Source organism: Mustelus asterias, chromosome 2 (genome assembly GCF_964213995.1).
Source record: "Mustelus asterias chromosome 2, sMusAst1.hap1.1, whole genome shotgun sequence".
In the NCBI taxonomy this organism is placed as follows: domain Eukaryota; kingdom Metazoa; phylum Chordata; class Chondrichthyes; order Carcharhiniformes; family Triakidae; genus Mustelus; species Mustelus asterias.
Genome location: NC_135802.1, coordinates 27602116 through 27629981, shown reverse-complemented (window position 1 = coordinate 27629981; position 27866 = coordinate 27602116). Strand labels below are relative to the sequence as shown.

General features: G+C 42.0%; 1 protein-coding gene across 2 annotated transcripts in view; it reads left to right on the top strand.

The window, feature by feature from the left end:
* larp4b (La ribonucleoprotein 4B) overlaps window positions 1-27866 on the top strand; it is a 125037-nt gene that overhangs the window by 45973 nt on the left and 51198 nt on the right. For both annotated transcript variants that reach the window (XM_078232666.1, XM_078232674.1), the window contains 8 exons: window positions 8339-8474; window positions 9631-9795; window positions 11296-11389; window positions 16517-16653; window positions 16733-16836; window positions 19972-20082; window positions 21321-21374; window positions 21474-21680. In XM_078232666.1, coding sequence (XP_078088792.1) covers window positions 8339-8474; window positions 9631-9795; window positions 11296-11389; window positions 16517-16653; window positions 16733-16836; window positions 19972-20082; window positions 21321-21374; window positions 21474-21680 — 1008 coding nt within the window. The remainder of the gene's footprint in view (window positions 1-8338; window positions 8475-9630; window positions 9796-11295; window positions 11390-16516; window positions 16654-16732; window positions 16837-19971; window positions 20083-21320; window positions 21375-21473; window positions 21681-27866) is intronic.

Genomic DNA, 27866 nt, shown 5'->3' with positions numbered 1-27866 from the left:
ATGTCCGAGGTAGGTTCTTTACTCAGAGTGGTTGGGGAGTGTCCGACTCCACTATCACAGCAGGCAGTCCATTCCACACCCCAACCACTCTGAGTAAAGAACCTACCTCGTACATCCCTCCTATATCTTCCACCACGAACCTTATAGTTATGCCTCCCTGTAACAGCTACATCCACCCGAGGAAATAGTCTCTGAACGTCCACTCTATCCCCCTCATCATAGGATAGCTTGATCTTGGTTTTGGACAAAGCTCGGCACATCATCGAGGGCTGAAGGGCCTGTACTGTGCTGTACTGTTCTATGTTTAACTGTTCTCTTAGCTTTTAACCTTCTCTTTGGCAGTGTTGATCCTTAACGCATTGCAGTCTTTTGGTTACTTGCCTGTCTAGCCATCCGTTCCATAGTGGAAGGGTTGATGCTGCCCACAATAGAGATTTGGCTACCACTTTTCTAGCTTGCCTTTTCATAGTTTCACCTCTGACATATTTTAGCATTTTGTCTAATTGGGGAACCATCAAATTATGTAGAAAGCAATTTGTTGAAAGTGAAGGTGGATGAAGCCAGAGAACTGGCAGTATTTTTGGGTTTTATAATTAAGGGTGTGGAGTAGAACTGGAAAAAAATGAACAGCTGCAGAAAAAATAGGTGAGGGCACGGTACAAGTTCACTGAAGAAAGGACAAAGTAACACAGTGGAAATTCATCAGGATATAGTTGAAAGGCTAGTTACTGAAACTACGACAAACAAACCTAATACACTTGCAGGCATTTTTGAAATTATGAAGGTTTTGATGGGTTGAATCGGGCAATATTTCCATTTTTGGGATATAGGATCAGAAGGCATAGAATCTCCGGGTAGAGTTGAGGAATCGCAAATGTAAAAAGACCCTGATTTGAGTTGTGTACAGGACCCCTAGTAGTAGTCAGGATGTAGGGCAGAAAATAAATCAGGAGATTGAAAAGGCATATATAAAAAACAATATTACATTAATCATGGACTTCAATATGTAGGTCGACTGGGGAAAAACAGGTAGGTAGTGGATCCCAAGAAAAGGAATTTGTGGAATATCTAAGTTTTTGAGCACCTTGTGACAGAGCCTACTAGGGAACAGGCAATTCAGGATTTGGTGATTTGATCAAGGCAGACTTGATTAGGGAACTTTAAGGTGAAGGAACCCTTGAAGAGCAGTGACCACAACATGATGGAATTTACCCTGCAGCCTGAGGGAGAAGCTGGAATCAGATGTAACGGTATTACAATTAAATGAAGGTAACTACAAAGACATGAGGAAGGAGCTGGCCAGCGTTGATTGGAAAGGGAGCCTGGCGGGGAAGATTGTAGAACAGCAATGGCAGGTGTTTTTGGAGGTTATTCGGGAGGCACAACAGAAATTCATCCCAAGGAGGAGGAAACATGCTAAGGGGAGGATGAGGCATCCATGGCTGGCGAGGGAAGTCCAGGACAGCATAGAAGCAAAAGAAAAAGCATGCAAAGTGGCGAGGATTAGTGGGTAGCCAGAGGATTGGAAAGCCTTTAAAAGTGAGCAGAGGACAACTAAAAAAGCAATATGGGGGGAGAAGATGAAATGAGTGTAAGCTAGCCAGTGATATAAAAGAAGATGGGAAGAGTTTTTTCAATGTATAAAAGGCAACAGAGAGGCAAAAGTAGACATTGGATGACTGGAAAATGAGGCTGGAGAAGTAATAGGAAACAAAGCAATGGCAGAGGAACTGAATAGTTACTTTGCATCAGTCTTCATGGTGGAAGACACCAGTGGGACGCCAGAGCTCCAGGAGAATCAGGGGGCACAGGTGAGTGTAGTGGCCTTCACATAAGGAGAAGGTTCTGGGGAAACTGGAAGGTCTGAAGGTGAATAAGTCACCTGGACTGATGGAATATACCCCAGGGTTCTAAAAAGATAGCTGAGGAAATTGTGGAAGCATTGGTGGTGATCTTTCAGCAATTACTGGAGGCAGGGACGGTCCCAGAGGACTGGAAAGTAGCTAATGTAACACCGCTGTTTAAGAAGGGAGGGAGGCAGCAGACGGGAAATTATAGGCCGGTTCGCCTGACTTCAGTCATTGGCAAGATTTTAGAGTCCATTATTAAAGATGAGGCTGCGGAGTATTTCGAAGTGCATGATAAAGTAGGACTGAGTCAGCACGGCTTTGTCAAGGGGAGGTCATGTCTGACAAATCTGTTAGAGTTCCTTGAAGAGGTAACAAGGAAGTTATATAAAGGAGAACCAGTGAATGTGATTTGGCAAGATGCTGCATAGGAGACTGTTAAGAGCCCATGGTGTTGAGGGCAAGATCCTGGCATGCACAGGATTGGCTGACTGGCAGAAGGCAGAGTGGGGATGAAGGGGCCTTTTTCAAGATGGCAGCCAGTGACTATTGGTGTGTCTTGGGTCGGTGCTGGGACCACAACTTTTCAAAGTATACATTAACGATTTGGAGGAAGGAATTGAAGGCACTGTTGCTAAGTTTGCAGATGATACAAAGATATGTAGAAGGACAGGTAGTATTGAAGCAGGGGGCTGCTGAAGGACTTGATCAGGCTAGGAGAGTGGACAAAAGTGGCAGATGGAATACAGTGTGGAAAAGTGCAAGGTTATGCACATTGGAAGGAGGAATGGAGGCATAGACTATTTTCTAAATAGGAAAATGCTTAGGCAATCAAACAGAGGGAGTTGGGAGTCATTGTTCAAGATTCTCTTAAGGTCAATGCGCAGATTCTGTCGGCAGTGAGGAAGGCAAATGCAATGTTAGCATTCATGTCGAGAGGGCTTGAATGCAAGAGCAGGGATGTACTTCTGAGGCTGTATAAGGCTCTGGTCAGACTCCATTTGGAGTATTGTGAGCAGTTTTGGGCCCCATGTCGAAGGAAGGATGTGCTGGCCTTGGAAAGGGTCCAGAGGAGGTTCGCAAGAATGATCCCTGAAATGAAGAACTTGTTGTATGAGGAACGGTTGAGGACTCTGCGTCTGTACTCATTGGAGTTTAGAAGGATGAGGGGGGATCTTATTGAAACTTACAGGATACTGAGAGGCCTGGATAGAATGGACGTGGAGAGGATGTTTCCACTAGTAGGAAGAACCAGAGGGCACAACCTCGGGTTAAAGGGATGATCCTTTAAAACAGAGGTGAGGAGGAATTTCTTCAGCTAGAGAGTGATGAACCTGTGGAATTCGTTGCCATTGAAGGCTGTGGAGGCCAGGTCATTGAGTGTCTTTAAGACAGAGATGGATAGGTTCTTGATAAGGGGATCAGGGGTTATGGGGAAAAGGCAGAAGAATGGGGATGAGAAAAATATCAGCCGTGATTGAATGGTGGAGCAGACTCGATGGGCCGAGTTGCTCAATTCTGCTCCTATGTCTTATGATCTGAATGAGTCATGAATTCAGTTAACACAGTGAGTTGGGACAGATTTACTTACAATGGGTTCCTGAAATATGGGATTCTTGAGGCATCGAGGCCACAATCATTGCATCTTCTAAGGTAACATTGGATAAAGGATTGAAGCAAAAACGGAGCAAGGCAAATCTTAATTTTGGTGTATTTCTGTCAAGTATATTGGCACTTGGGTTAATCCAATTGCCATTGTATAGTGACACAAAAAATACAGGGAGTGGAGGAGGAGCTGAATGGATATGATTGAAGGTTAGGTGATGTTTCATGAGCTGTGAAGAAAAGAGCTGGTGAGGTTTTATAAATATTTCCTGAAGTGCAGGGAGGCAGTGCTTGACAAGGCAGCTTTGAATAATGTAGCAGGAGATGGTAGCATAAGAATAGGCCATTTAGTTCCTCCTTGCCACTGAATTGGATTGTAGTTGAAAAGGCTGAGGAAATTAAACTTCTTCTGATATGCATGCCATGCAAGCCTTTTCCAAAGATGCCAGAGATCACTGAAGACATGGATCAAGATCAGTAAGATCCAAAGTGATAAGTCTTCGACACAACAATTGCTGAAAAGAGCACTTAGTGGAACTACTCAGAGCTTCATGGTGGATGCGCACCTACTTTAGAACTGTCCACAACTTGCAATCAGAAGTGCGCTGGAAGGTGAGGTTTTAGCTACTGGTCCTCAAAATATCCTAGTGAAGGAGAAATCAAACATACTGATCTCTTGGATACACAGCCCATTTGTGAAGCTGAGGAAGCAGAATGAGGAAATTCCAAGTGACCTTGGAGACGCCTTAATCACAATTGAACTGTAACAACGACAGAACTCCAGACTATTGGCCAAGTCCTGTTGGTTACTTTCCGAATCCCAGTCTGGCTCCCAACCCACTAGAGCAAGTGGCTACCAACCTCAGGAAAAGGGCAAAGAACAGAATGTCCTTTTGTGCATGACTTTGTATGGTTGACTTTGCCCTGATGAATTGACCTGCTCTTTGGAAGATGCGACAGAGATTATAGATGCCCACCTCGCATGACAATAGCAATTGAGTGCAATGCGATGACTCCACAACAAACCCCCTTCCCTGTCAAAGGCATCAAACAAGGGTGTGTTTAACCAGCGCTAGCCTCAATCCTTCTTGCAACACATGCCACTGACGAGCTGCCCTCGGTTTCAAATTATCTTATTACATTGCTAAACATTTCAACTTCAATTGGCTGAAGGTCAAAAACAAGACAACCTCTTCTGTAATAGAACTGCAGTGTGCTGATGCCACAAGCTGGTGCTCTGGTAATCTGAAATTACAACAATTCTCTACCCATAGAATCCTTCTAATGTAAAAGACAGGCCATTTGGCCCATGTAGTCTACAACCAACTCTTCAAGGCCCCCTTTCCCCATAACCCCATGCATTTACTATGACCACTCCATCTAACCTGCACGCCTTTGGACCGTGGGAGGAACCCCACACAGTTGCCCAAGGCGGGAATCAAACCCGGTTCCCTGGACCTGAGGCAGCAGTGCTAGCTACTGTGCTGCTAATGCCAAATTTAGCAAATCCAATGCCTTCAATTGCGATACATACTGAAGTGTTGGAAAATGTCCGTCACATATCTTGGAAGGTATGTATCCCAAAAAGCTAGCATTGAATGCAGATGCCACCGAATCCAGTATTAATTATATACTACATCCTTTAGAAATATGGTATCAGATTTGACACTAAATCTAAAGCCTCATCAGGCAGTGATTCACGTGCTTCTCTATAATCGTCAATTTCAGAAGCCAGATCAAGATCTTGGAGTCACATCACCCTTGTGAAGGGATTTTAAAAATCAAGAGAATTGTGAACAAGGGGGGCACAGAGAGGCATTTCTTAAAGTCAGAACTATGCCAAGGAGCCCATTCAAAGGAAATGTTTCAAAGGCAATCTCAAACAACACGTGGGAAACTGATCAACACGACAATCCATCATCACAGCCTTTCGGGAGCGCCTGCAAGACTCACCTGAGCCTTGTGAGCCATCTGTGAACTCACAGTCAACATTGACATCTTGCTGACAACACTGACTCAGCCACCCGGAAAGAAGAATTGTTAATATAAGGGGTTAAGATTATGGCTTTTTGTACCCTTTTTTTGAATACTTTCAGATCATCCTTCAATCATCTAAACTGGAGGGATTGCCAACCAATTATTGCAATGTCCTCATAATTTAAAGTTTTTATGCTCTGGTACTGGACCACTGAATCTAATCTGTCCAGCATCACTTCTAAGGCCAAGATGTAATTTTGAGCTTTTGTACACAAACTGCATGCAGAATTCCAGATGGGGCTTACACAAGGCTCTGGTCAAGCAAAGCATCACTTGCTGGTGGTTGAATTCTAACTCCTAAATGCCAATATTCCCATAGACTTTGGCTCTGCATTATCATTGTGTAAGTAGACACCTAAATTTGCTTTCCTCCACAGCTCCTAGGTGAGCAGTAGTTTTGAAACTATAATAGTGGGTGAGCTGAGCATGTTAGGACAACACAGAATAATAGACAAATGTTGTAATATCCTGTGTAAGTAAACCAGATAAGGTATTAAATTGGCATCTCGACTCAGTATTTTAAGTTGCACTGCTCCAAAGAGGCTTTGCTAAAGCCTTCATAAGATACCAGCTCTCCTTTTCAAGTACATGGTTACAGTGGAATAGGATGTTGAGATTTGGGTCACTGGTAACTATTGTGCATCAGAGTTCTTGCTGAGGATCTCAATCCTTGTGCTTTTAGGTGTTTTGGTCTTCTGCCATGCTGTCACTGATTCTTCAGATTTCTCTGTTTAATGGATGTCAAATTTTGCATGCCATGCAAATTGTATCTATTGGACACTCCAAAAGCATGTCTCGAACTTTACATATCTCAGGCTGTGTAACACTATCACTTTTTGCTGTGGATAGAAAAAATACTAACCTTTTTGTTTGAACTTGTGTAGTGAATAGCAAAAACAAACTTAAATTTGTCAGCACATAAAATACAAAGAATTGCTATAGTTTGTAGGTTAATTGTGACCTGAGAATTTCTATCTATTTAAATGGCTATTTTCTGTTCCAATAAAGCAAATCGCTGTGTAGGCTGAAAAATTTGCAGTGACTGTGCTGTATATTTTCATCAACTGGGTAGAAGTTTAGCTGAGCTGGAGTTCACATGTGTACAAGTGCACCAATGTGAATAAGGAAGATTAATTGTAAGGAATCTGATATTGGGAAGAAAAATAACGTGTCAAGAATTTAAAGTATTGAAAAACAACTACCAGTCATACAGGTTTAGGTGTGACTGGTCAGTTGGCCACTAATGGGGGAAGCAATAGATATTTTTGTCTCAACTCGTTCTCTGAATAACTCAAGTACCAACATTTCTATTTTGGCCTTTGGTTACGAGAGCAATCTTTCCACATGAGCCTCCACCCCCCTTCAGATTATTTAACCTTGTAAATACATTGTTCTATTGCTTTCCCCTTCATGTATTTAAATTTATCATAACATCTCTTAATTCATTTCCCGAGGAAGCGCATTAAATTTTTCACCGCTGAATAAAGATTCTCCTGATTCCCTTATTGGATGTATTAGTGAATTGGTGTTCATTGCCTCTTGTACCTACTGCGTTAATCTTACATCCCAGTACATCTCATATGCAACTAGTTTGATTATTCCTGTGCCAGACCTGGGTTAACTGAGTTAATGTTTGATCTACTCCCCAGCATTCCTCTCTTTACTCCGTGCAGGGTGCAGGATTTGCACTTGAGATTTTAAGCTCTATCACATGCCTTCTTTTAGTTACCTGGCCACAACTCCTCAATGTTTCTTGCAATAGCAGTAGACTTGTAAGTATTGTACTTCTAGTTAGAGCTGGCTCTGTCAGAGAGATGAGCAAAGCTAGTTGCCTTGGCATAGCAATAGCATAGTTCACCGCACAGGAACAGGCCGTTCAGCCCAACCAGTTCATTGTGTTTATGGTCCACATGAGCCTCCCCCTTCAGATTATTTAACCTTGTAAACGCATTGTTCTATTGCTTTCCCCTTCATGTCTTTTTCTAACTTTATCTTAACATCTATGTTAATTACTACTTCACTTCCCGAGGAAGCGCATTAAATTTTTCACCATTGAATAAAGATTCTCCTGATTCCCTTATTGGATGTATTAGTGAATTGGTATTATTTTCAATACTTTGTTGTGTAAAGCATCTTTTAGGCTTGGTTACCTTACTATTATGTAGGATGATACCAGGGTGAAGATATGAAGTTGAGATGAGACTGGAGATATTGGAATTATTTCCACTCAAATAGAGAAAGCTAAGAGCAGACAAAAGGGGATTGATGGGCAAGGACAGTTAAGGTCTAGATTCGGAGTCTGTGATGAGCATCAATGAGGAGTAAAGTAAGAAAATACGCATGTTACACAAGTTTAGAGCATGGAATTGAAGCAGAGACCAGTGTATGTTTTCAATGAAGAATAGATCAAATTTTCAGCGGAGGAAAATACCAACAAAGAATTGTGTAGTCGTAATGTATTTTCATCACTCTACCGAAGAGTGTGTGGAAAGGCTAGGAAAATTGCTCCCATCTGCCCATTGACCCTTTGCAGGCCAGAGCTCCATCGTAAAACCTTATGCTCTGCCTTCCTTCCCTGTCTTCTGAAAAGCTACCTTTTAAACCAAGATTTTGGACACGTGAACTGTCTTAACAGCACTATTTTCTCCTTTTTAAAAGGTTGTCAGTAAGTGATTAGTTTTTTTTAAAAAATGGTTGAGTGCTGCTGTAAGCTTTGTACACAAATTCATAGCTACAACATTTGGCCTGAGCTTTGTAGGTTTACTGTTGACTGTTTCTGGAATGAACTTTAACTTCTGTTGTTCAAATTTAGTATGCCTGAGTTTTTAAGTGGACCCTTGTTTTGGTAGGAGTCAGCCAAGGTTTCGGAGCTGAATCCTAATGCCAAAGTTTGGGGAAATGATGTGCTAAATCTGGATGCTGCTGCAAGCAATGCCTGTGAAACTTGGGAAGAACAGCTGGGGACTCCTGATGCTTGCCCAGAAGGTATGAAATTTTCTGGTGACTTTTTTCTTTGTAACACCATACGGTTAAATGGCCAGCTGCTAACGTTTTAGAAATAACCAACAGCGAACCTCTGTTTTGTCATGCTGCTTATGATGTATCCAATATTGGGTGAATTGGATTGCCGAAGCCATGGTCATTTGGTCTCCACCAGAAACTCAGTTGCTTAGTTTACCGACTCAAATCAATGGTCAAGGAAGAGGGATAGAGGGAGGAGCCTAAATGTTTGCAGCCATGGCATCCTCTTTGACTCTGAGATGCTGATCCTAATTAGGCCATCAGCAATCATTTTATTTCTAAAATGTTAAGTTGGCCACGTTCAAGTATAGTGTAGCATGAGAATTTTATTCTTTCCCCAGCGTTGCTCTGGAAGCAGTTCAGACTTACTCCTGGCATGAAAAGGTTGCCCTATGAAGGGGGACAAGGTCTATATCATTGGCGTTTTGAAGAATGAGGGGTGAATTTATTGACTCAAGATCCAGGAGGGAATTTGATGGGGTGGGTATTGGGAGGACATTTTCTCTTGAGGGAGGTTAAAACTAGAGGATATTTATGAAAAAAATAAAATAAGATATCTCTCTTTTGAAACTTTTTCTCCGAAAGGGGTGTTGGTGTGTGGAATTCTCCTTCCCGGAAAGTAGTGGAGACTATTTGAATTTATTTAAGGCAGAGTTAGACAGTTATTTGTTAGGCAAGGGAGTTTCAGGTTATGGGGGCAGGCAGAAAAGTGGAACTGAGACCACCACCAGATCAGCCACGATCCTATTTACTGGTGGAGTCGGCTTGAGGGGCCAGCCAGTGTCCTCCTATGTTCATATGAATGCAGTGACTGAAAGAATATTTGGCAGCAGATCAAATTGTTGCTTTTCAGAAGGGAATTGGAAATGTACATCAATTGGAAAAACTTGTAGGGCAGTGGGGCTAAATGGTTTGTTCTTTCAAAAACCAGAACGGACATGTTAGGCAAATCGGTTAGTTAGTTACCTGTGCTTTGATTCCATAAAATGTCAAGCATTTTGAGGTGAGATGTGGTGGTTGCACATGTTGGTGTGGTGGAAAAGAAACAGTGCTCTAATTTGACAAGTGATAAAAATAAAACATAGCTTTTTGTAAAAAAAATCCTCTTTGTGTTTGGCAGGATTTGAGACCAATGGCGATGCTGGCAAGTTATTTCAAAGTCCATCACAGGAGTCCTCTCTGACAGTTCCTTCCTCTGAACAACCAGATCTGGACACTGTAACACTCCAGTGCTCTGACTCTTTCTACTCAGAATATGATACAATGCATGGAACCAGACAGGCAGGTAAAAAAAACCATTGCAGTTCAATTGCCAAATTGATTTTCTTGCGTTTCGGTTCATTTCACAAAAGCATGCATCATGCTACATTGTCTGCATTTCTCAAAATACAGCGCCAGTTGAAATAACTCTTGTCATCTGTCTTCAATTGTGGTGATTGCCAATTTTAATGGCAGTACATTCTTATGATTTGGCTAGCATGTCTCAGTTTATGTTCACTTTCAACTAAAGTGAACAGCACAAGGAATGTATGGAGCACATTGGCTTCAGTGTTTTCTTTTGTAACATATCCCATATGTTGATTATTTATATGACATGGGTATGCGTAAGCTTCTTCTTGCTAGGTTACAATCTAAATTAACCTTTTGAAAAGATGACTTGATGCTGTAAATCGTGTGATGTCACTGTCTGCATGGATGGATTGCTGCGTTTCAACCATTGCAGGTCTTCTGGAATTGTTTGAAACTTCCTGCCCTTCAGTTCTTGCATACGTCACTTCAATGGCAGTGTTATTCCAAATTAACTTGAGATCATTAATTCTGAAGTCAGTGGGTGCTTTTCTAATTAATTTTAAAATATTTTGCTGGGACAAGCTTATTGGTATTTCGGTTCTGGATTTCGATCTCGGATGTTGTACTGCCGTATGAAGGATGAGTTTTTTGTCATGGCTTTCATCCTAATGGATAATGTTGGATAATACAGGGGAGCATTTACGAAGTTTAAAAGAAGCATCTGGTTTTATTTTTCCCTATTTGCAACAGAATTCGACGTCTATATGTAAGCGGTATTCTAGGATATCATACAATCCTTTAGTGATCCATAGAATCCCTCAGTGCAGAATGAGGCCATTCGGCCCATCGAGTCTGCATCGACCACTATCCCACCCATTCCCTAACCCCACGTATTTACCCTGCTGGTCCCCCTGACACTAAGTAGCAATTTAGCATGACCAATCAACCTGACCCCCACATTTTTGGCCTGTGGGAGGAAACCAGAGCACCGGAGAAAACCCATGCAAACACTGGGGGAATGTGCAAGCTCCACACAGATAGTGACCCAAGCTGGGAATCGAACCCAGGTCCCTGGCGCTGAGGCAGCAGTGCTAACCACTGTGCCACCATACTGCCCCATGAGTTGGTACTACTACTTGCATTCAATTGTTTCAGCATATTTAAATGTTTCTGTTGCTTCACTTCAGACTTTTTTCCCCTTGTAATTTCTATGAAAGCTTTTAAGATTGTTAGCCTCTGAAGTTAGCGATGTGGTAAAATTCCCTCCTAATGCAACTGGCAGACCTTGCACAGACTTGTTGCTGTATTACATTTCCTCTCCTGGTAGGATTTAAATTAGTTTTATAAGATTGGATCCTTTACTCCTATAATTTACCTGCTTGTGATCAATGAAAGAACAATGAAACCTGGATGTGAGAGTAATGAGTGGCATAAAGCCAGATAATGTGTGCAAGTGCATTTTCCTGGAGCATCTGGTTTTTCTTTTGGTTTGTAGGAGGAGGAGATCAGACACTATTGGAACAGGAGACAGTTGGTCAAGAAGACCTTCGTGAGCTGCTGAAAAAGACACTGGAGTTCTGTTTGTCCCGGTGAGTCCTTAATTTTCCTGAATTTTGCTTTGATTTAAACATAAGATGAATGTCATGTCTATTGCAGATTCCCCCCCACAATCTTCAAACAACAACATGCTTTTGGCGTCTGAAGTGCTGCACCAATTCTACATATTTAATGATGCACCTTGGAATTGAAGGAAATCGACTCAGTATTTGCATAGTTTAGGCATTACGCGTTGTGGATAAATACATGAGTGGACCAATTGTGTCACCTGTTTTTAAAAAAACCCGCATGCTCAAGTATTTTCTCCTCAGAATCTGCAGGAAGCTTATAAATTTTGAATGACAGAATCTTTACAGTTGAAAAGGAGGCAATTTGACCCCTCAAGTCCACATTGGATCTCTGAAAGAGCATTCTACCTAGACACAGTCCCCCGCCTTAACCCTGTAATCTCGCACATTTTTTTTTTTGACAGCAGTCCAATTCCCTTATGAATACCTCGATCAAACCTGCCTCCACCCCCTTTGCAGGAAAATCGTTCCAGTCTCTGGGTGGAAAAACCTTTTCCTCGCATAACTTTTCTTTTACTCCTTTTGTCTATTATTTTGAATTTGAATCTAGTTCTTAATGCTCTCGAGTGAGAGCAGTTTCTCATTATTTACCCTGTCCACACCCCTCACACCTTGGATGCCTCTATCAAGTCTCCTCTCGGCTGCCTTTTCTCCAAGAAAAACAGTCCCAATCTTTCCAATCTTGCCTCATAGGTTTTTCTGAATAATCCTGCACTTGTCCATGTGACTTGATTTTGTCACAAACTATAGTTTCCAGAGGTTTCCCTGCCATTGAAGTAAAACTGACTGGTCTGCTTTGAATAAGGATGTAACATTTACAATTCTCCAGTCCTTTTCCCAGTACCGCTACATGTCAAAGGAAGCCTGGAAGATTATCACTAATGTCTCTGCAATTTCCACTCACTCCCCTCAATATCCTTTGATGCATTTCATGCAGTCCTGGTACATTATCTATTTTAAGTAAAGATGGTGGTCCTAACCACCACCACCATCTCAATTATAAATTCTCCTAGTGTGCCAGTTACCACCCCTCACCTCGACCTAAGCAGCAGCAGCATCCTTTGCAAAGATGAATGTAAAGTACTCGCTTAATACCTTCTGTATCCACGTGCAAGTTCCCCGTTTATCCCTAACAGGCCCTACTCTTTTTACCATTGTTTTATTTATATGCTATCAAAGACCTTGGGGTTACCTTTTATGTCAGCTGTCAGTCTTCATGCTCTCTCCTTTCTTAGTAGCTTTTCTTTACTTTCCCTCTGGTCCTTCTGTATTCAGCCTGATTTATCCATTTGTATTTTCTACCTGACAACTCTTGTAACGCACTTCTTCCTTTTCCTCTTTGCCCCTCCCCCTCTCTCTCATCATCCACGGCACTCCGGATTTATTTACCCTGCCTTCCTCATTCGAGGGAATATACATTGACATTGCCTGCAATGCTTTTTCATTTAAGTGGCCAATTATTCAATAGTGGCCTTTCGGCTAACATTTGATTCCAAATCATGACTCAGATGCGTTTTCACCATCCCGTTGGCTTTCTCCCAATTAATTCCTGCTATGGATTGTTCCTTGTCCTTTTCCATAGCCAACCATATTTGTGATGCAATGGTCACTATTCCTTAAATGCTCTCCCACCTACATTTGATCCATTTGGGCCAACTCATTCCCCAGAACCAGATCTCTCAGTGCCTGCCCTCTGGTTGGACCAGAAATGTGCTGCTGCAGGCAAGTATCTTGAACCCACTCCAGGAACTATTGCCTCTCTTGTTCCATTGTGATATTCCTATCCTGTCTATTTGGATAATTGAAACTTCAGTTTTAATTCCTCAATAATTCTTGTACCTCTCTGTAATTTCTCGGCTAATTTGTTTCTCAACATTTGTTGCATTACTCGATGGTTTATATAATAATATTATTGCACCTTTTTCATTCTTTACCTCTAGCCCGCAGTTCAGTCTTTGAACCTTCTGCTGCACCCTCTCTTTAATGCCATCTTTAATCAATGCTGCCACTCTTTCTCTTGTTTTCCCCCCCACCCCACCTCCTTTCGTTCCTGTCTCTCCCAAACAGCTTGTATCTAGGAAATGTTTAATGCCTAATCCTTCCCTCCTTTAAACCCGGTTATAGAAATTATATCATTCTTTTTGCCAACCTGTGCATGTAGTTCACCAATTTTATTAACCACATTCTGTGCATTCATATGTGCGCATTAACTCTGATTCGGGCCTTTTTTTTTACTTTTCCTCCTTACTCTGACCCCATCTAATTACAATATTAGGTCAGGCAATAGTAAGTATTAAAGTCCAGATGTTATTTACCTGAGAAGATGCATCCGAGATTATTTCCATCAGTTAATACCACGCTACTGTCCACTACTAGTTTTTCTCCCGTCCTCTGAATTTCACGTCAGGTTTTCATGTTGCCATGCAATGACGCATCTCCAAAAGAAGAGAATCTAACCATCACACCTTGATCAATGGCAATTAGCACTGCTGAATCCCCCACTATCAAACTATTCCTATTAATCAAACTAAACTAGACGGCCGTTATAATTATTGTGGGTACAAGAGCAAGTCAAAGACTCCCAAAACCTGTCCACCATCGACAAGGCACAAGTCAGGAATGTGATGGAGTACTTTTCACTTGGCTAGATGGGTGCCATTCTAGCAACACTCAAAGCTTGACACCATCCAGGCCAAAGCTGCTACTCGATGCACAAACTTTCAATCCTTCCACCACTGATGAACAGTGGTAGCGGTATAAGGGCAAGAGCAGCAGACACCTGGGAACACCACCTGGATGTTCCCCTTCAAGCAACTCATCATCCTGACTGGAAATATATTGCCGTTCCTTCGCTGCTGCTAGATCAAAATCCTGGAATTCACTCCCTAACAGCACTGTTGGTGTTCCTACACCTCGCACTGTAGTGCTTAAAGAAGGGAGCTCGCCATCATCAGAAGGGCAACGAGAATCAGAAAGGGCAATGTTTTTCTTAAATACTTTGGTCACCCATTCCCTCTGCAATGTGACCACCCCTATAAATGTGCTTTCTGTGTAATGCTCAACCTTGAGTGCACCACTTCAGCCGCCACTCGAGTTTCTGCAGGTGATGACACTTCCTGTGGGTGTATTCAAGAACTGTGCCGACACAGCTCCTCACATTCCATGTGATCAAGCTGCATTGACACACCTTCACCTTTATGTAATGCACCTACTACAGTATGTAATAAATGTAAAACTTGTGTGTTATTCACCAATCACCATCTCTGTGCTGAGTTCAGAAAGGTCTATACTTACAACCAATCAACTGGCATTTTTAAAAGTGCATTTAAAAAGAAAGGGATCCAGAAGTTAGTACAAGTTGGTGAGTGACAAGTGGGAGTGGTGTGGTGGCAATGACTGCCTCGGAGCTCCAGCAAAGTTCTGGTTGGCAGATATGAGCATCCCAGCCAGTGGACAGAAACCATGCACTAAATCGAGCTACAACTCCTTACTACATCTGACAATGCAGACTATAGCCAATCATGAATTCTTCAAACAATCCACGCCATATCTCAAATCTACGTGTTCCATCAAGGAATAGTGATTAGAAAAGTTTGCTTATGTACTTTATTACCCTTAGGCCACTGCTGTGAAGGTGAATTGTGCACAAATTTCTGTCTTGATTCAGATGCGTAACCAGTAATTGATCCTGCAGACCTCTGATCTGTTTGGTTAATTATTGTAAAGTTGTAATTTTATCATCCAGAGAAGCTGTGTGTTTTGCCCTCTAACTTGAGACAGCTCACTAGAGCATTTTACGCAGATATCTGGACATAGAGTAGAAATGTGACTTGAGACTTTGAGATAGTTATCCCTGCCCTTTTTGTAGTTAGTCCAGGTAAAGCTCCATAACTGGGTTATGGATGCATGATTTGGACAAGCTGAGTATGTGGGCAAACACATGGCAGTTGCAGTATAATGTTGATAAATGTGAGGTTATCCACTTTGGTAGCAATAATAGGAAGGCAGATTATTACTTGGGTGTAAATGAGAGAGGTGATCACTCAGCGAGACCTTGGTGTACTCGTGTATCAGTTGCTGAAAGTAAGTGTACAGATGCAGCAGGCAGTAAAGAAGGCAAATGGTATGTTGGACTGTATAGGGATTAGGGATGTTTTGCTGCATTGTATAGGACGTTTGTGAGGCCACACCTGGAGTATTATATGCAGTTTAGGTGTCCTTATCTGAAGAAGGATGCTCATGCTGTAGAGGTAGTATAGCGAAGGGTTATCAGGCTGATCCCTGGGCTGGCAGGTCTGTCATATGAGGAGAGATCAAGTTGGTTAGGATTATACCCATTGGAGTTTAGAAGACTGAGGGGATCTCATAGAAACTTATAAAATTCTAACAGATTAAGACACGGTAGATTCAGAAATAATGTTCTCAATGGTGGGGGTGTCCAGAACTAGGGGTCATAGATTGAGAGTAAGGGATAAACCTTTTAAAGCTGAGGAGAAATTTCTTCACCCCAAGGGTGGTGAATGTGTGGAATTCACTACCACAATGTAATTGAGGCCAAAACATTGTGAGATTTTCAAGAAGAAACTCAACATAGCCCTTGGGGCTAAAGGGATATGGGCGGAAGGGGGGGCATCAGGATATTGAATTTGATGATCAAAATGAATGGCACAGCAGGCTCAAAGGGCAGAATGGCATACACCTGCTTTTAGTTTCTGTAGCTGATGCTGGCAGAACCAGCAAATGTTTTGGGAAATTAGATCCTTAAGACGACTGTTCAAAGGTGGAGAATCCTTGGGAAAGAGGACTTGTGTTTCCTTTAAACATGCATGAAGAAACCAGTTGGAAGCCGCTTGGTGTTCTTCTCCCTCGTCCTGTTGCTTATTGAAGTTGCAAACTGGACGCTCTTCCAAGTGACTCCAGAAACCTGCACGACCTGGGTGTGGAGAAACGGACAGAGGGCTTCCCTTTGGGCAGGTCACCTTCAATAAAGCTAGGCATAGAAACTGAGAACACTGTTAAAATTTGCATACCTTGAATGTAGAATTTAGAAATGGGTATAAATTAATTGCAATTGTCTTTTTATTTTTGCAGAGAAAATCTGGCCACTGATATGTACTTGGTCTCCCAAATGGACAGTGACCAGTATGTGCCAATACTGACTGTAGCAAATCTTGACCATGTGAAGAAGCTGAGCACAGATGTGGACCTGATAATTGAAGTTTTGAGATGTAAGTTTGTGTTGCGTTTTATATAAAAAGCAGTATTTGGAAAAGAATTATTGCTGAAAATATCCTGTAATTTATTTAGCATTGCCTTTGGTCCAAGTGGATGAGAAGGGAGAGAAAGTCAGGCCAAATCAAAACCGCTGCATTGTAATTCTACGAGAAGTACCAGAGTCAACACCAATTGAGGTAAGAACTAGACAAAGATTCTATTTAAATAATGCCTTTTCAGTGTTATTTTTAAAATTTGAAACAAATATTGCATATGTTCAAAAGCTATCAAAAATGGAATCTAGAAGTTGGTCTGAAATCCAGTGCAATAGTGAACAAGCAGATCCAGCATAATTCCCACAAGCAACATCTCACTTGAGGAGGATAGTGCTCCATAAATATCCCAATCCTCAATGATGGGGGTGCCCACTGTAACTGTGCAAAAGATGAGGCTGAAGTATTTGCAATAGTCTTTAGGCAGAAATGCCGAGTGGATAATCCATATCTGCCTCCTCTGGAGATCCCCAGCATCACAGACGTCAGTCTTCAACCAATTCGATTCACTTCTTGTGATATCAAGCAACGACTGAAGGCACTGAATATTACAAAAGCTATGTGCCCTAGAAATATTTTGGCATCTATACAGAAGACTTGTAGTGCAGAAGTTGCCATACCCCTAAACAAACTGTTCCAGTACAGCTACAGCTGACAATGTGGAAAATCATTCTGGTGTGTCTTGTACACAAAGCAGGGTAAGTCGAACCAGACCAATTACTGCCCCATCAGTCTACTGTCACTCATTGGTAAAGTGGTGGATGGGGTCAGCAGCAGTGCTATCAAGCTGCACTTAGTCGGCAATAACCTGCTCACTGATGCTCAGTTTAGGTTCTGTCAGAGTCACTCAGCTGTTGACCTGATGGCCTTTGTTCAAACATGGGCAAAGAGCTAAACACCAGAGGAAAAGTGAGAGTGACTGCCCTTGACATCAAGGCAGCATTTGACCAAGTGTGGCATCAAGCAATACCGGAGTCGATGGGAATCAGGGATAAAACACACTGCTGGTTGGAGTCACGCAGAACACAAAGGAATATGAGGAGATTGTTGGAGGTCAATCATCTCTGCTCCCGGACATCACTGCAGGAGTTCCTCAAGATCGTGTTCTAGGCCCAATCATCTTAGTTGTTTCATCAATGACTATACTCCTAACATAAAGTCAGAAGTAGCGATGTTCACTGATGTTCAGCAACATTCATGACTCCGTAGATACTGAAGCAGTCCATGTTCTAACCCTAATGCAGTAAGACCTGGACAATATACAGACTTGGGCTGACATGGCAAGTAATATTCATGCCACAAGTGCCAGGCAAGGCAATGACCATCTCTAACCATTGCTTCTTGACATTCAATAGCATTACCATCGCTGAAACCCCACTATCAACATCCTGGCAGTTATCATTGACCAGAAACTGAACTAGACTAGCCGTATAAATACCATGGCTACAAGAATACTCTCCACCGCTCCAAAAACACTCCAGAAGCTCAGTGCTATCCAGAACAAAACAGCTTGCTTCATTGACACTCCACCCACAGACATTTCCACCCTCCACCACCAATGAACAGTGGCAGTAGTGTCGTATCATCTACAAATTGCACCGTAGGAACCCACCAAGACTGCTTACACAGAACCTTCCAAACCCATGACTGCTGTCACTCTAGAAGGACATGGGCAACTGATGCAAGTAAACACCAGCTACTGAATGCTCCCTTCCAAGTCATTCATCAAATTGACTTGGAAATATATTGCCATTCTTTCACTGTCAATGGGTTAAATCCTGGAAAGCCCTCCCCAGCAACATACTCAGAGGTTTACAGCATGAACACAGGCCTTTCGGCCCAACTTGTCCATGCTGCTTTTCCACCCTGTCCACCTATGACTCCACTTTCAAGGAACTATGAACCTGAACCCCTAGATCTTTGTTCTATAACTCTCCCCAACACTCTACCATTAACTGAGTAAGTCCTTTCCTGGTTCACTGTACCAAAATGCATCCCCTCACATTTATCTAAATTAAACTCCATCTGTCATTTATCAGCCCACTGGCCCAATTGATCAAGATCCCATTGCAATCCTTGACCTTCACTGTCCACTATGCCACCAATCCTGGTGTCATCTGCAAGCTTACTAACCATGCCCCCTAAATTCTCATCCAAATTGTTAATATAATAAATAACACTGGACCCAGCACCGATCCCTGAGGCACACTGCTGGTCACAGGCCTGCAGTTTGAAAACCCACTACAATCATCCTTTGTCTTGTGTCGCCAATCCAATTTTGTATCCAGTTGGTTACCTCCCCCTGGATCCTGAGAGAGTTAACCTTGTGTAGCAAACTACCAAGCAGTACCTTGTCAAAGGCCTTGTTAAAGTCCACGTTGACAATGTCAACTGCAATACCCTCCTCTACCTTCTTGGTTACCCATTCAAAAAACTCAATCAAATTTGAGACACCTGATTTTCCACATTCAAAACCATGCTGACTGTCCCTAATCTGCCCTTGCCTCTCCAAATGTCTGTAGATCCTATCTCTCGGAATACCATCTAACAACTTAGCCACTACAGATGTTAGGCTCACCGGTCTCTAGTTCTCAATTCCCTGCAGCCCTCCTTAAACAAAAGCACAACATTTGCCACCCTCCAATCTTCAGGCACCTCGCCTGTGGGTGTATCTGCACCACGTGGACTGTATCTGGTCAAGAAGACAACGTCTTCTCGAGCAATGAGGGATGGGTAATGAATGCTGGTCCAGCCATCGTCCCATTAATAATAAAAATAGGTTAAGATAGTTCATCCTACATTCAAAGTATTTTCCCCTTTTGCCAGGCATCACTTTCAGATAAATCCTGGCTATCTTAAATTGCAAAGCAGTCTCTTTGACCATAACTGAGAACTTTATCTCAAAGAAGTTGGACTTTTGATCCTAAAATTGATAGAAAAGGAGAAGTACAAAGAGCATAGCAGTGATTGTTTGTTTTTGGTTGTTACTGCTGTTGTGCAAACCTGGTAACTCCTATTTTGTGGAATTCTCTACCCATATAACCACATATTGAGACAGTTATTGCTGCATGCTACTAGCACACTATTATAGATTGTGAAATCAGTGCAAGGGCAGTGTCCTAAATGGTTGGGATTAAAGTTAATTGGATGTTGAGCATTTGCGCAAGAACTGTCTCTTTTTGGAGGGATGGAAGGGAATGAATGTTTATAGCTAGACCCTCCCTACTTGGAAGATGTATGTCCCATAATCAATCAGCCAGCAAACTTTTTCTCCCCCAGGAGGTGGAAGCACTCTTCAAAGGAGAAAATTTCCCGAAGTTCATGAGTTGTGAATTTGCCTACAACGACAACTGGTTCATCACCTTCGAATCGGAGGCTGATGCACAACAGGTAAAACCAATTATTTGTGCCAAGATTTTGTAAACTCTTTTTGGAAGTGAATCACTTGTACATCTGCATGTGCTTTCAGGACAGCAAAAGTTCTAGACATTGGCTTTGAAAAGTCTTTTGAGTTTCAATTGTGGCTGACAATTGCATTTTCAGTTGTGGGATCTGGATTCAAAATGAGTCCAGATTGAAGGCACGGTAGTCCCCGGTGTTGATGACTGTGTAGAATACATTTGGGTTATTTCAGTGCAGTTGAATGCGAGTCTGCATTTGATAGTTCAAGGAAAGTTGACAATGGAGGCTGTGAAACGTTGGAAAGGGGTGATACTTGACAAGTACAGTAGAGGGTGCTCTTTTTGAGCTGAGACAGATGAATACTTTACTCTGCATTCATCCAAGTGTACTGTGCCTGACCAGGGAGTACTCCATGTTGACACTGAGTGCTTGAAATGAAATGTCTTCATATTTCTTGGAATTAACACCCCATATATTATGCACTGAAAGGAAATTACTAAAGTGTTAAGTTCACACTTTGTCCATAAATCTGTGGCAATAATTACAAAGCCATTTATAAATTAAAATGTAAATAGTAATTCTTTGAACAGTTTTAACTTCGAGAATAAATAACTTGCAAATATAATTGACCTTTTTTATATTCTAATATTTTCATCAGCACAATTTATAAGGAGGTTTCCAATAATTGAGTTTAATTTTGTCATGTTCCAATTTCAAATATTTATTTCTTTTGAATCTAACTATGGAAACCGAGTTGAAACCAGAGAGCGAATCCATGGATGATCCTGGTTTAGCAAAGTATTCTGACCTTGTTTTTGATTGTGAATGTATCTTAACTTCACGAAGCCAGTGTAGCTGATTGACAAGACTAATGAAGGTAGTTTACTTTTGAGATGTACATTCAAAACTGAACAGAAATGCATGTGAAGGGCATATGGTCTGTACAACAGGCCCTTACCTACTGAACAGGAATTAAACTGGCGTGTGCATCTGATAGATGATTTCAGCAACTTGCCAAAGTTTCTTTGACAGCAGCTTGCAATGTTCCTGCGACAGCTTTCTAACTTAAGTGGAGTAGTATTCTTGCAATCTCACGACAGTTGCCATTTAAACTGAAGATTTGTACACATTTCTATAGTTTATCCTTGATCACTGAGAACCACTGTCGTGTTAGAAAATGAGTGGCTAGTTTATTACATTCTAACTTGTTAACTTGCTTTGGCCAGGCTTACAGATACCTTCGAGAAGAAGTAAAAACCTTCCAGGGGAAGCCTATTAAGGTAAAAGTTGAATGATATTTTAAGTGATTTGGTTTCTTGATGCTTTTATTCTAGTGTCATGTCAAGTCTCAAGTTGAATGGAATTTTTTTTTGTTGCAGGCAAGGATTAAAGCAAAGCCAATGGCTATCAACACTTTTCTACCAAAGAATGGTTACAGACCTCTTGATATGAACCTATACACTCAGCAGAGGTACACATCATTTTATGTGCCTCCAATATACAGTCCCCAACAGCAGTTTCCACTTTATAGCCTCCTTACTCCTCAGTCTTGGTCTACAACCCATAGCTACCTGGATCCTACATTGGTAAGTGTGATGTTTTTGAAATTTTTGTAACTATTTATCAGTTTTAAAGTTGATCTTGTGTTCATAGTATGCAAATTGTGTGATAGAATTCTCGAGTTTGTGCTTTTTTTATTTGACAAAAGACATTAAAACCCGTAATGGAATTATTCTTGCAAAATACAGTCTCTGATTTCTGTTTTTATAAATTTCTGATTGCTTACCAGTAACTATTGAAGAATATTAGAACTACTTTACCGTTGAAACTTTCTGTAGGAAGGTAGAGCATCTGAGTTGTAGTTCTCGTATGGAATTGAGCCGTCATCCATTGAGGGTTTGGATCATTTATTTGACTTGAGTTAATATTTTGGGAGAAAGTTGTCGTCCTTCAGCTTCACAATGTTCTATCATTCACTACCTGAAGGGGCAGAGAAATAACTTCTAGGCTCTTGCTGTGCTGTGAGCAACTTCAATTTTTAAAAATGTTCTCAACAGTTTAACGCTCCCATTTCATGCAGCATTTCTTCACAATGCACAGGTGGCCTCCATCCAAATGTCTGGCGACTCAGCTCTGAACCAGACATTGGCAAGTACATGGGTGATTCATTCTGGGGGAGGGGCAGAAGCACGTACTGTGTGTCTCCATTAGCCGCCTGCCTCGAGCTTGGGAACTCATTGTAGGGAAATGAATGACATGCGCATCTGAACCACCAAACAGCAGTATATTGATACACAAATATATTGGAATAAGCTCAGGACTTTCAATTTCCCTCCAGTGCACATGATGCATATTTATTTTGACAGTTATGAGAGAGATTTTGAGCCAAAAATTAACTGAAGTTTATGCATACTTAGCAACTTAAATCTTTTGAGAGCTGCTGTCGGCTTTAATTTCTTTGGTAGTATTTGTATTGCACCAGGTGCAGAAGCATTGGGATTTGGTTTTGGAGCGAGGGGGTGGTCTTGAGCAATTTTTGGCCAGTTTCCTACATTACAACAGTGACTTTTTCAAAAGTGCTGAGTTTGAGACCGTGAAATCCAAGTCTTTTAATCATGTTGTTTGTTGTCTAGTTGGAAAATGCCATAGTTTACAAGTTTCTGTAGAATCATGCATTGGTAGCAATGCTAACCAAGGAGCTCACTGCAAACAAGATCCATAAATGTCCCTGCACTGGATGAATATTTAAAACTAGAATGGTCTTCATGTTGGATTTCACGTTGTGATTTGGTAAACATGCTTGAAATAGTCCATCGAACAATTTTTATCTTCAGGACTGCTAGAATGAGGGGCAGGTATTTACTGACTTGCTCAATTTGACCACTGCTACAGAAATTGGCAGCTGGTCAGAGTGCTGTAGTTTCTATTTGATTTATTGTCACATGTTGGGATACAGTGAAAAGCATTGTTTCTTCTGCACTATGCAGACAAAATATATCGTCCATAGAGTACATAGGGGAGAAAGAAAGGACCTGAGAAAGATCAGCTTAATATATAGTAGGTCCTTTCAAAAGCCTGATGGCAGCAGGGAAGAAGCAGTTCTTGAGGTGGTTGGTAAAAATGTTCTCAGACTTTTGTATCTTTTTCCCAATGGAAGAAAGCGAAAGAGTATGTCTGGGGTGCGTGGGGTCCTTGATTATGCTGACTGCTTTTCCAAGGCAGTGGGAAGTGTAGATGAAGTTAATGGATAGGAGGATGTTTTGCACGATGGACTGGGCTTCATTTGCAACCCTTTGTAGTTTCTTGCGGTCTTAGACAGAGTAGGAGCCATACCAAGATGTGATACATCCAGAAATGATGCTTTCTATGGTGCAAAATACGAGTAAGCAACACAGCCATGGTTTTTGGAAAAATAGGACAGTGTTGCGTCAAGTTGTCCTTTCAGACTGGTGGACTTTCTTAACTATAGCACAGCTTCGAGGGACCAGGACAGGTTGTTGGTGATCTGAACACCTAGAAACTTGAAGCTCTTGACCATTTCCACTTCACTATTAATGTAGACAAGGCATGTCCTACACTACGTTTCTTGAAGTCGATGACTATCTCCTTGTGTGGCCTGAAAGGACAACTTGACGCAACACTGTCCTATTTTTCCAAAAACCATGGCTGTGTTGCTTACTCGTATTTTGCAGAACCTATCTTTTTTTGATATCCGTCCTATTCTGTGTATTACCACAGTTAATTGACTCACCAGTAGAAATCTTGACTTGGGTTGGCAGCTGAGTGGCCCTATAGCAATTGCCAAGTTGTTAGATGAGCACAGATGAAGACCCAGATTTTAAAAACAACACTACATGTGTTTTGTTTGAAGGTAGAACTACAATTTATTTGCTGATAGATTTGCATCCAAGATAGGTGTTGCACTACGAATGAAAGCTGCATCACTTAAAAATACCACGTTTTCTTGGATACTGTCACACAATCAACTCCTTTCTTTACGTAATAAAAATACAGCAAACTTGGCTATTCGAGGCTTAAAGGATCAAAAAAACTTGTATTTCTGGTTGTATCTTAGGAGATTTAAGTTAAGTAGAATCCATTATGTACTTCTACTTTGTAGGGAGTGGGCTCAAGTGATTTAATTCTTTTGATTTGTCTTTTGATCTGTCAACCCCTGTGTGCATTCTGGACTGCAATGATTTCAAAATATTCTGACTCTTGTGTCTCAACATATCTGAAATAAACTTAAGATTTTCTTTTGTTCATTCATAGGATGTGGCTGTTGCTAGCTAGGCCATAATATTGACTGCTTCATTCTGACAATTATTCGCATGCATAATTTCACTTCTCCTGTGCTGTACAGTTCCATAATAACCATTTTCTACCACCTTGACATTACTTCACTGACCACTAAGAGTGAATTTGATTTCCATTCCTTTTGAAGTGCAATCCAGCTAGTACACTAGTATGAGTGACTTTTACTTTGCTGCTGGAATGGCTGTCAAAGTAGTTGCCTGCTATTAAATTGTCTTGCCATTCATGCCTGGAGTGCAAGGTCCAAATTTAGTTCAATTAATTTCTAAGAATTGGGCACGTTTGGATCAGTTAACCCTTGTGATGGCAGTTCCTGTCAGCCTTGAAGTTGTGGTAATTTTCCTTTTGCAAATTTTCTATAGTATTTCCTCAATCTTTGCGGTATTTGAACTTGGAGCGTGGATTGGTACTTGGGACTACAATGTTGTGGCCATTACGGAGACATGATTAGAACAGGGACAGGAATGGTTGTTGGAAGTTCCAGGGTATAGATGTTTCAGTAAGAGTAGGGAAGGTGGTAAAAGAGGTGGTGGAGTAGCATTATTAATCAAGGATAGTTTAACGGCTGCAGAAAGGCAGTTCGAGGGGGATCTGCCTACTGAGGTAATATGGGCTGAAGTTAGAAATAGGAAAGGAGCGGTCATGTTGTTTGGAGTTGTCTATAGGCCCCCAAATAGTAATAGATGCGGAGGAAGAAATTGCAAAGCAGATTATGGATAGGTGTGGAGGTCACAGGGTAGTTGTCATGGGTGACTTTAACTTTATACTATATATTTGGAACCTTATAGGTCGAATAGTTCGGATGGGGCAGTTTTTGTACAGTGTGTGCAGGAGGGTTTCCTGACACTATGTGGATAGGCCGACAAGAGGTGGAGCCACATTGGATTTGGTACTGGGAAATGAACCGGGCCAAGTGTTAGATTTGGTTGTGGGAGAGCACTTTGGAGATAGTGACCACAATTCGGTGTCTTTCGTTATTGCAATGGAAAAGGATAGGGCCGTACGGCAGGGCAAGGTTTATAATTAGGGGGGGGGTAATTATGATGCGATTAGGCAAGAATTAGGGAGCATAAGATGGGAACAGAAACTGTCAGGGAAAGGCACTAATGAAAAGTGGAGCTTGTTCAAGGAACAAATACTGCATGTCCTTGATAGGTATGTCCCTGTCAGGCAGGGAGGAAATGGCCGAGTGAGGGAACCATGGTTCACAAAAGAGGTTGAATGTCTTGTCAAGAGGAAGAAGGAAGTGTATGTAAAGATGAGAAAACAAGGTTCAGTTGGGTCCATTGAGGGTTACAAGTTAGCAAGGAATGAGCTGAAAAAAGGGCTTCGGAGAGCTAGGAGGGGGCATGAGAAGTCCTTGGCGGATTGGATCAAGGAAAGCCCCAAGGCTTTTTACTCTTACGTGAGGAATAAAAGAATGACCAGGGTGAGGTTAGGGCCGGTCAAGGACAGTAGTGGGAACTTGTGCATGCAGTCAGAAGAGATAGGAGAGGCGATGAATGAATACTTTTCTTCAGTGTTCACCGAGGAGAGGGGCCATGTTTTTGAGGATGTGTGTGTGATACATGCTGATAGGCTGGAGGAGGCAGATGTTCTGAGGGAAGATGTATTAGCAATTTTGAAAAACCTGAGGGTCGATAAGTCCCCTGGGCCAGATGAGATATATCCTTGGAATCTTTGGGAGGCAAGGGATGAGATTGCAGAGCCTTTGGCTTTGATCTTTGGTCCTCACTGTCCACCGGGATAGTCATGATGTGGAGATGCCGGCGTTGGACTGGGGTAAGCACAGTAAGAAGTCTCACAACACCAGGTTAAAGTCCAACAGGTTTATTTGGTAGCAAATACCATAGGCTTTCGGAGCAATGCTCCTTCGTCAGATGGAGTGGTCTCTGTTCTCAAACAGGGCACAGACACAGAAATCAAATTACAGAATACTGATTAGAATGCAAATCTCTACAGCCAGCCAGGTCTTAAGACCTGGTGTTGTGAGACTTCTTACTGCACAGGGATAGTACCAGAGGACTGGAGAGTGGCAAATGTTGTTCCTCTGTTCAAGAAAGGAAATAGGAATGACCCTGGCAATTATAGGCCGGTTAGTCTTTCTTCGGTGGTTGGTAAGTTTATGGAAAAGGTCCTGAGGGATAGGATTTGCGACCATTTGGAAAGATGCAGCTTAATCCGGGATAGTCAACACGGATTCGTGAAGGGTAAGTCTTGCCTCTCAAATTTGATTGAATTCTTTGAGGAGGTAACTAAGTGTGTAGATGAAGGTAGAGCAGTTGATGTCACATACATGGATTTTAATAAGATGTTTGATAAGGTCCCCCATGGTTGGCTCACGAAGAAAGTAAGGAGGTGTGAGATAGAGGGAAACTTGGCTGATTGGATAAGTAACTGGCTATCTCGTAGAACAGTAAGAAGTCTCACAACACCAGGTTAAAGTCTAACAGGTTTATTTGGTAGCAAATACCATAAGCTTTCGGAGCAGAGCTCCTTCGTCAGATGGAGTGGATATCTGTTCTCAAACAGTACACAGACACAGAAATCAAATTACAGAATACTGATTAGAATGCAAATCTCTACAGCCAGTCAGGTCTTAAATGTACAGACAATGTGGGTGGAGGGAGCATTCAACACAGGTTAAAGAGATGCGTATTGTCTCCAGACGGAACAGCTTGTGGAATTCTGCAAGTCCAGGAGGCAAGCTGTGGGGGTTACTGATAATGTGACATAAATCCAACGAGCTGTGGGGGTTACTGATAATGTGACATAAATCCAACATCCCGGTTTAGGCCGTCCTCATGTTTGCGGAACTTGGCTATCAGTTTCTGCTCAGCGACTCTGCGCTGTCGTGTGTCGTAAAGGCCGCCTTGGAGAACGCTTACCTGAAGATCCAAGGCTGAATGCCCGTGACTGCTGAAGTGCTCCCCCACAGGAAGAGAACAGTCTTGCCTGGTGATTGTCGAGCGGTGTTCATTCATCCGTTGTCGTAGCGTCTGCATGGTTTCCCCAATGTACCATGCCTCGGGACATCCTTTCTTGCAGCGTATCAGGCAATCACCAGGCAAGACTGTTCTCTTCCTGTGGGGGAGCACTTCAGCAGTCACGGGCATTCAGCCTTGGATCTTCAGGTAAGCGTTCTCCAAGGCGGCCTTTACGACACACGACAGCGCAGAGTCGCTGAGCAGAAACTGATAGCCAAGTTCCGCACACATGAGGACGGCCTAAACCGGGATGTTGGATTTATGTCACATTATCAGTAACCCCCACAGCTTACCTCCTGGACTTGCAGAATTCCACAAGCTGTTCTGTCTGGAGACAATACACATCTCTTTAACCTGTGTTGAATGCTCCCTCCACCCACATTGTCTGTACATTTAAGACCTGGCTGGCTGTAGAGATTTGCATTCTAATCAGTATTCTGTAATTTGATTTCTGTGTCTGTGTACTGTTTG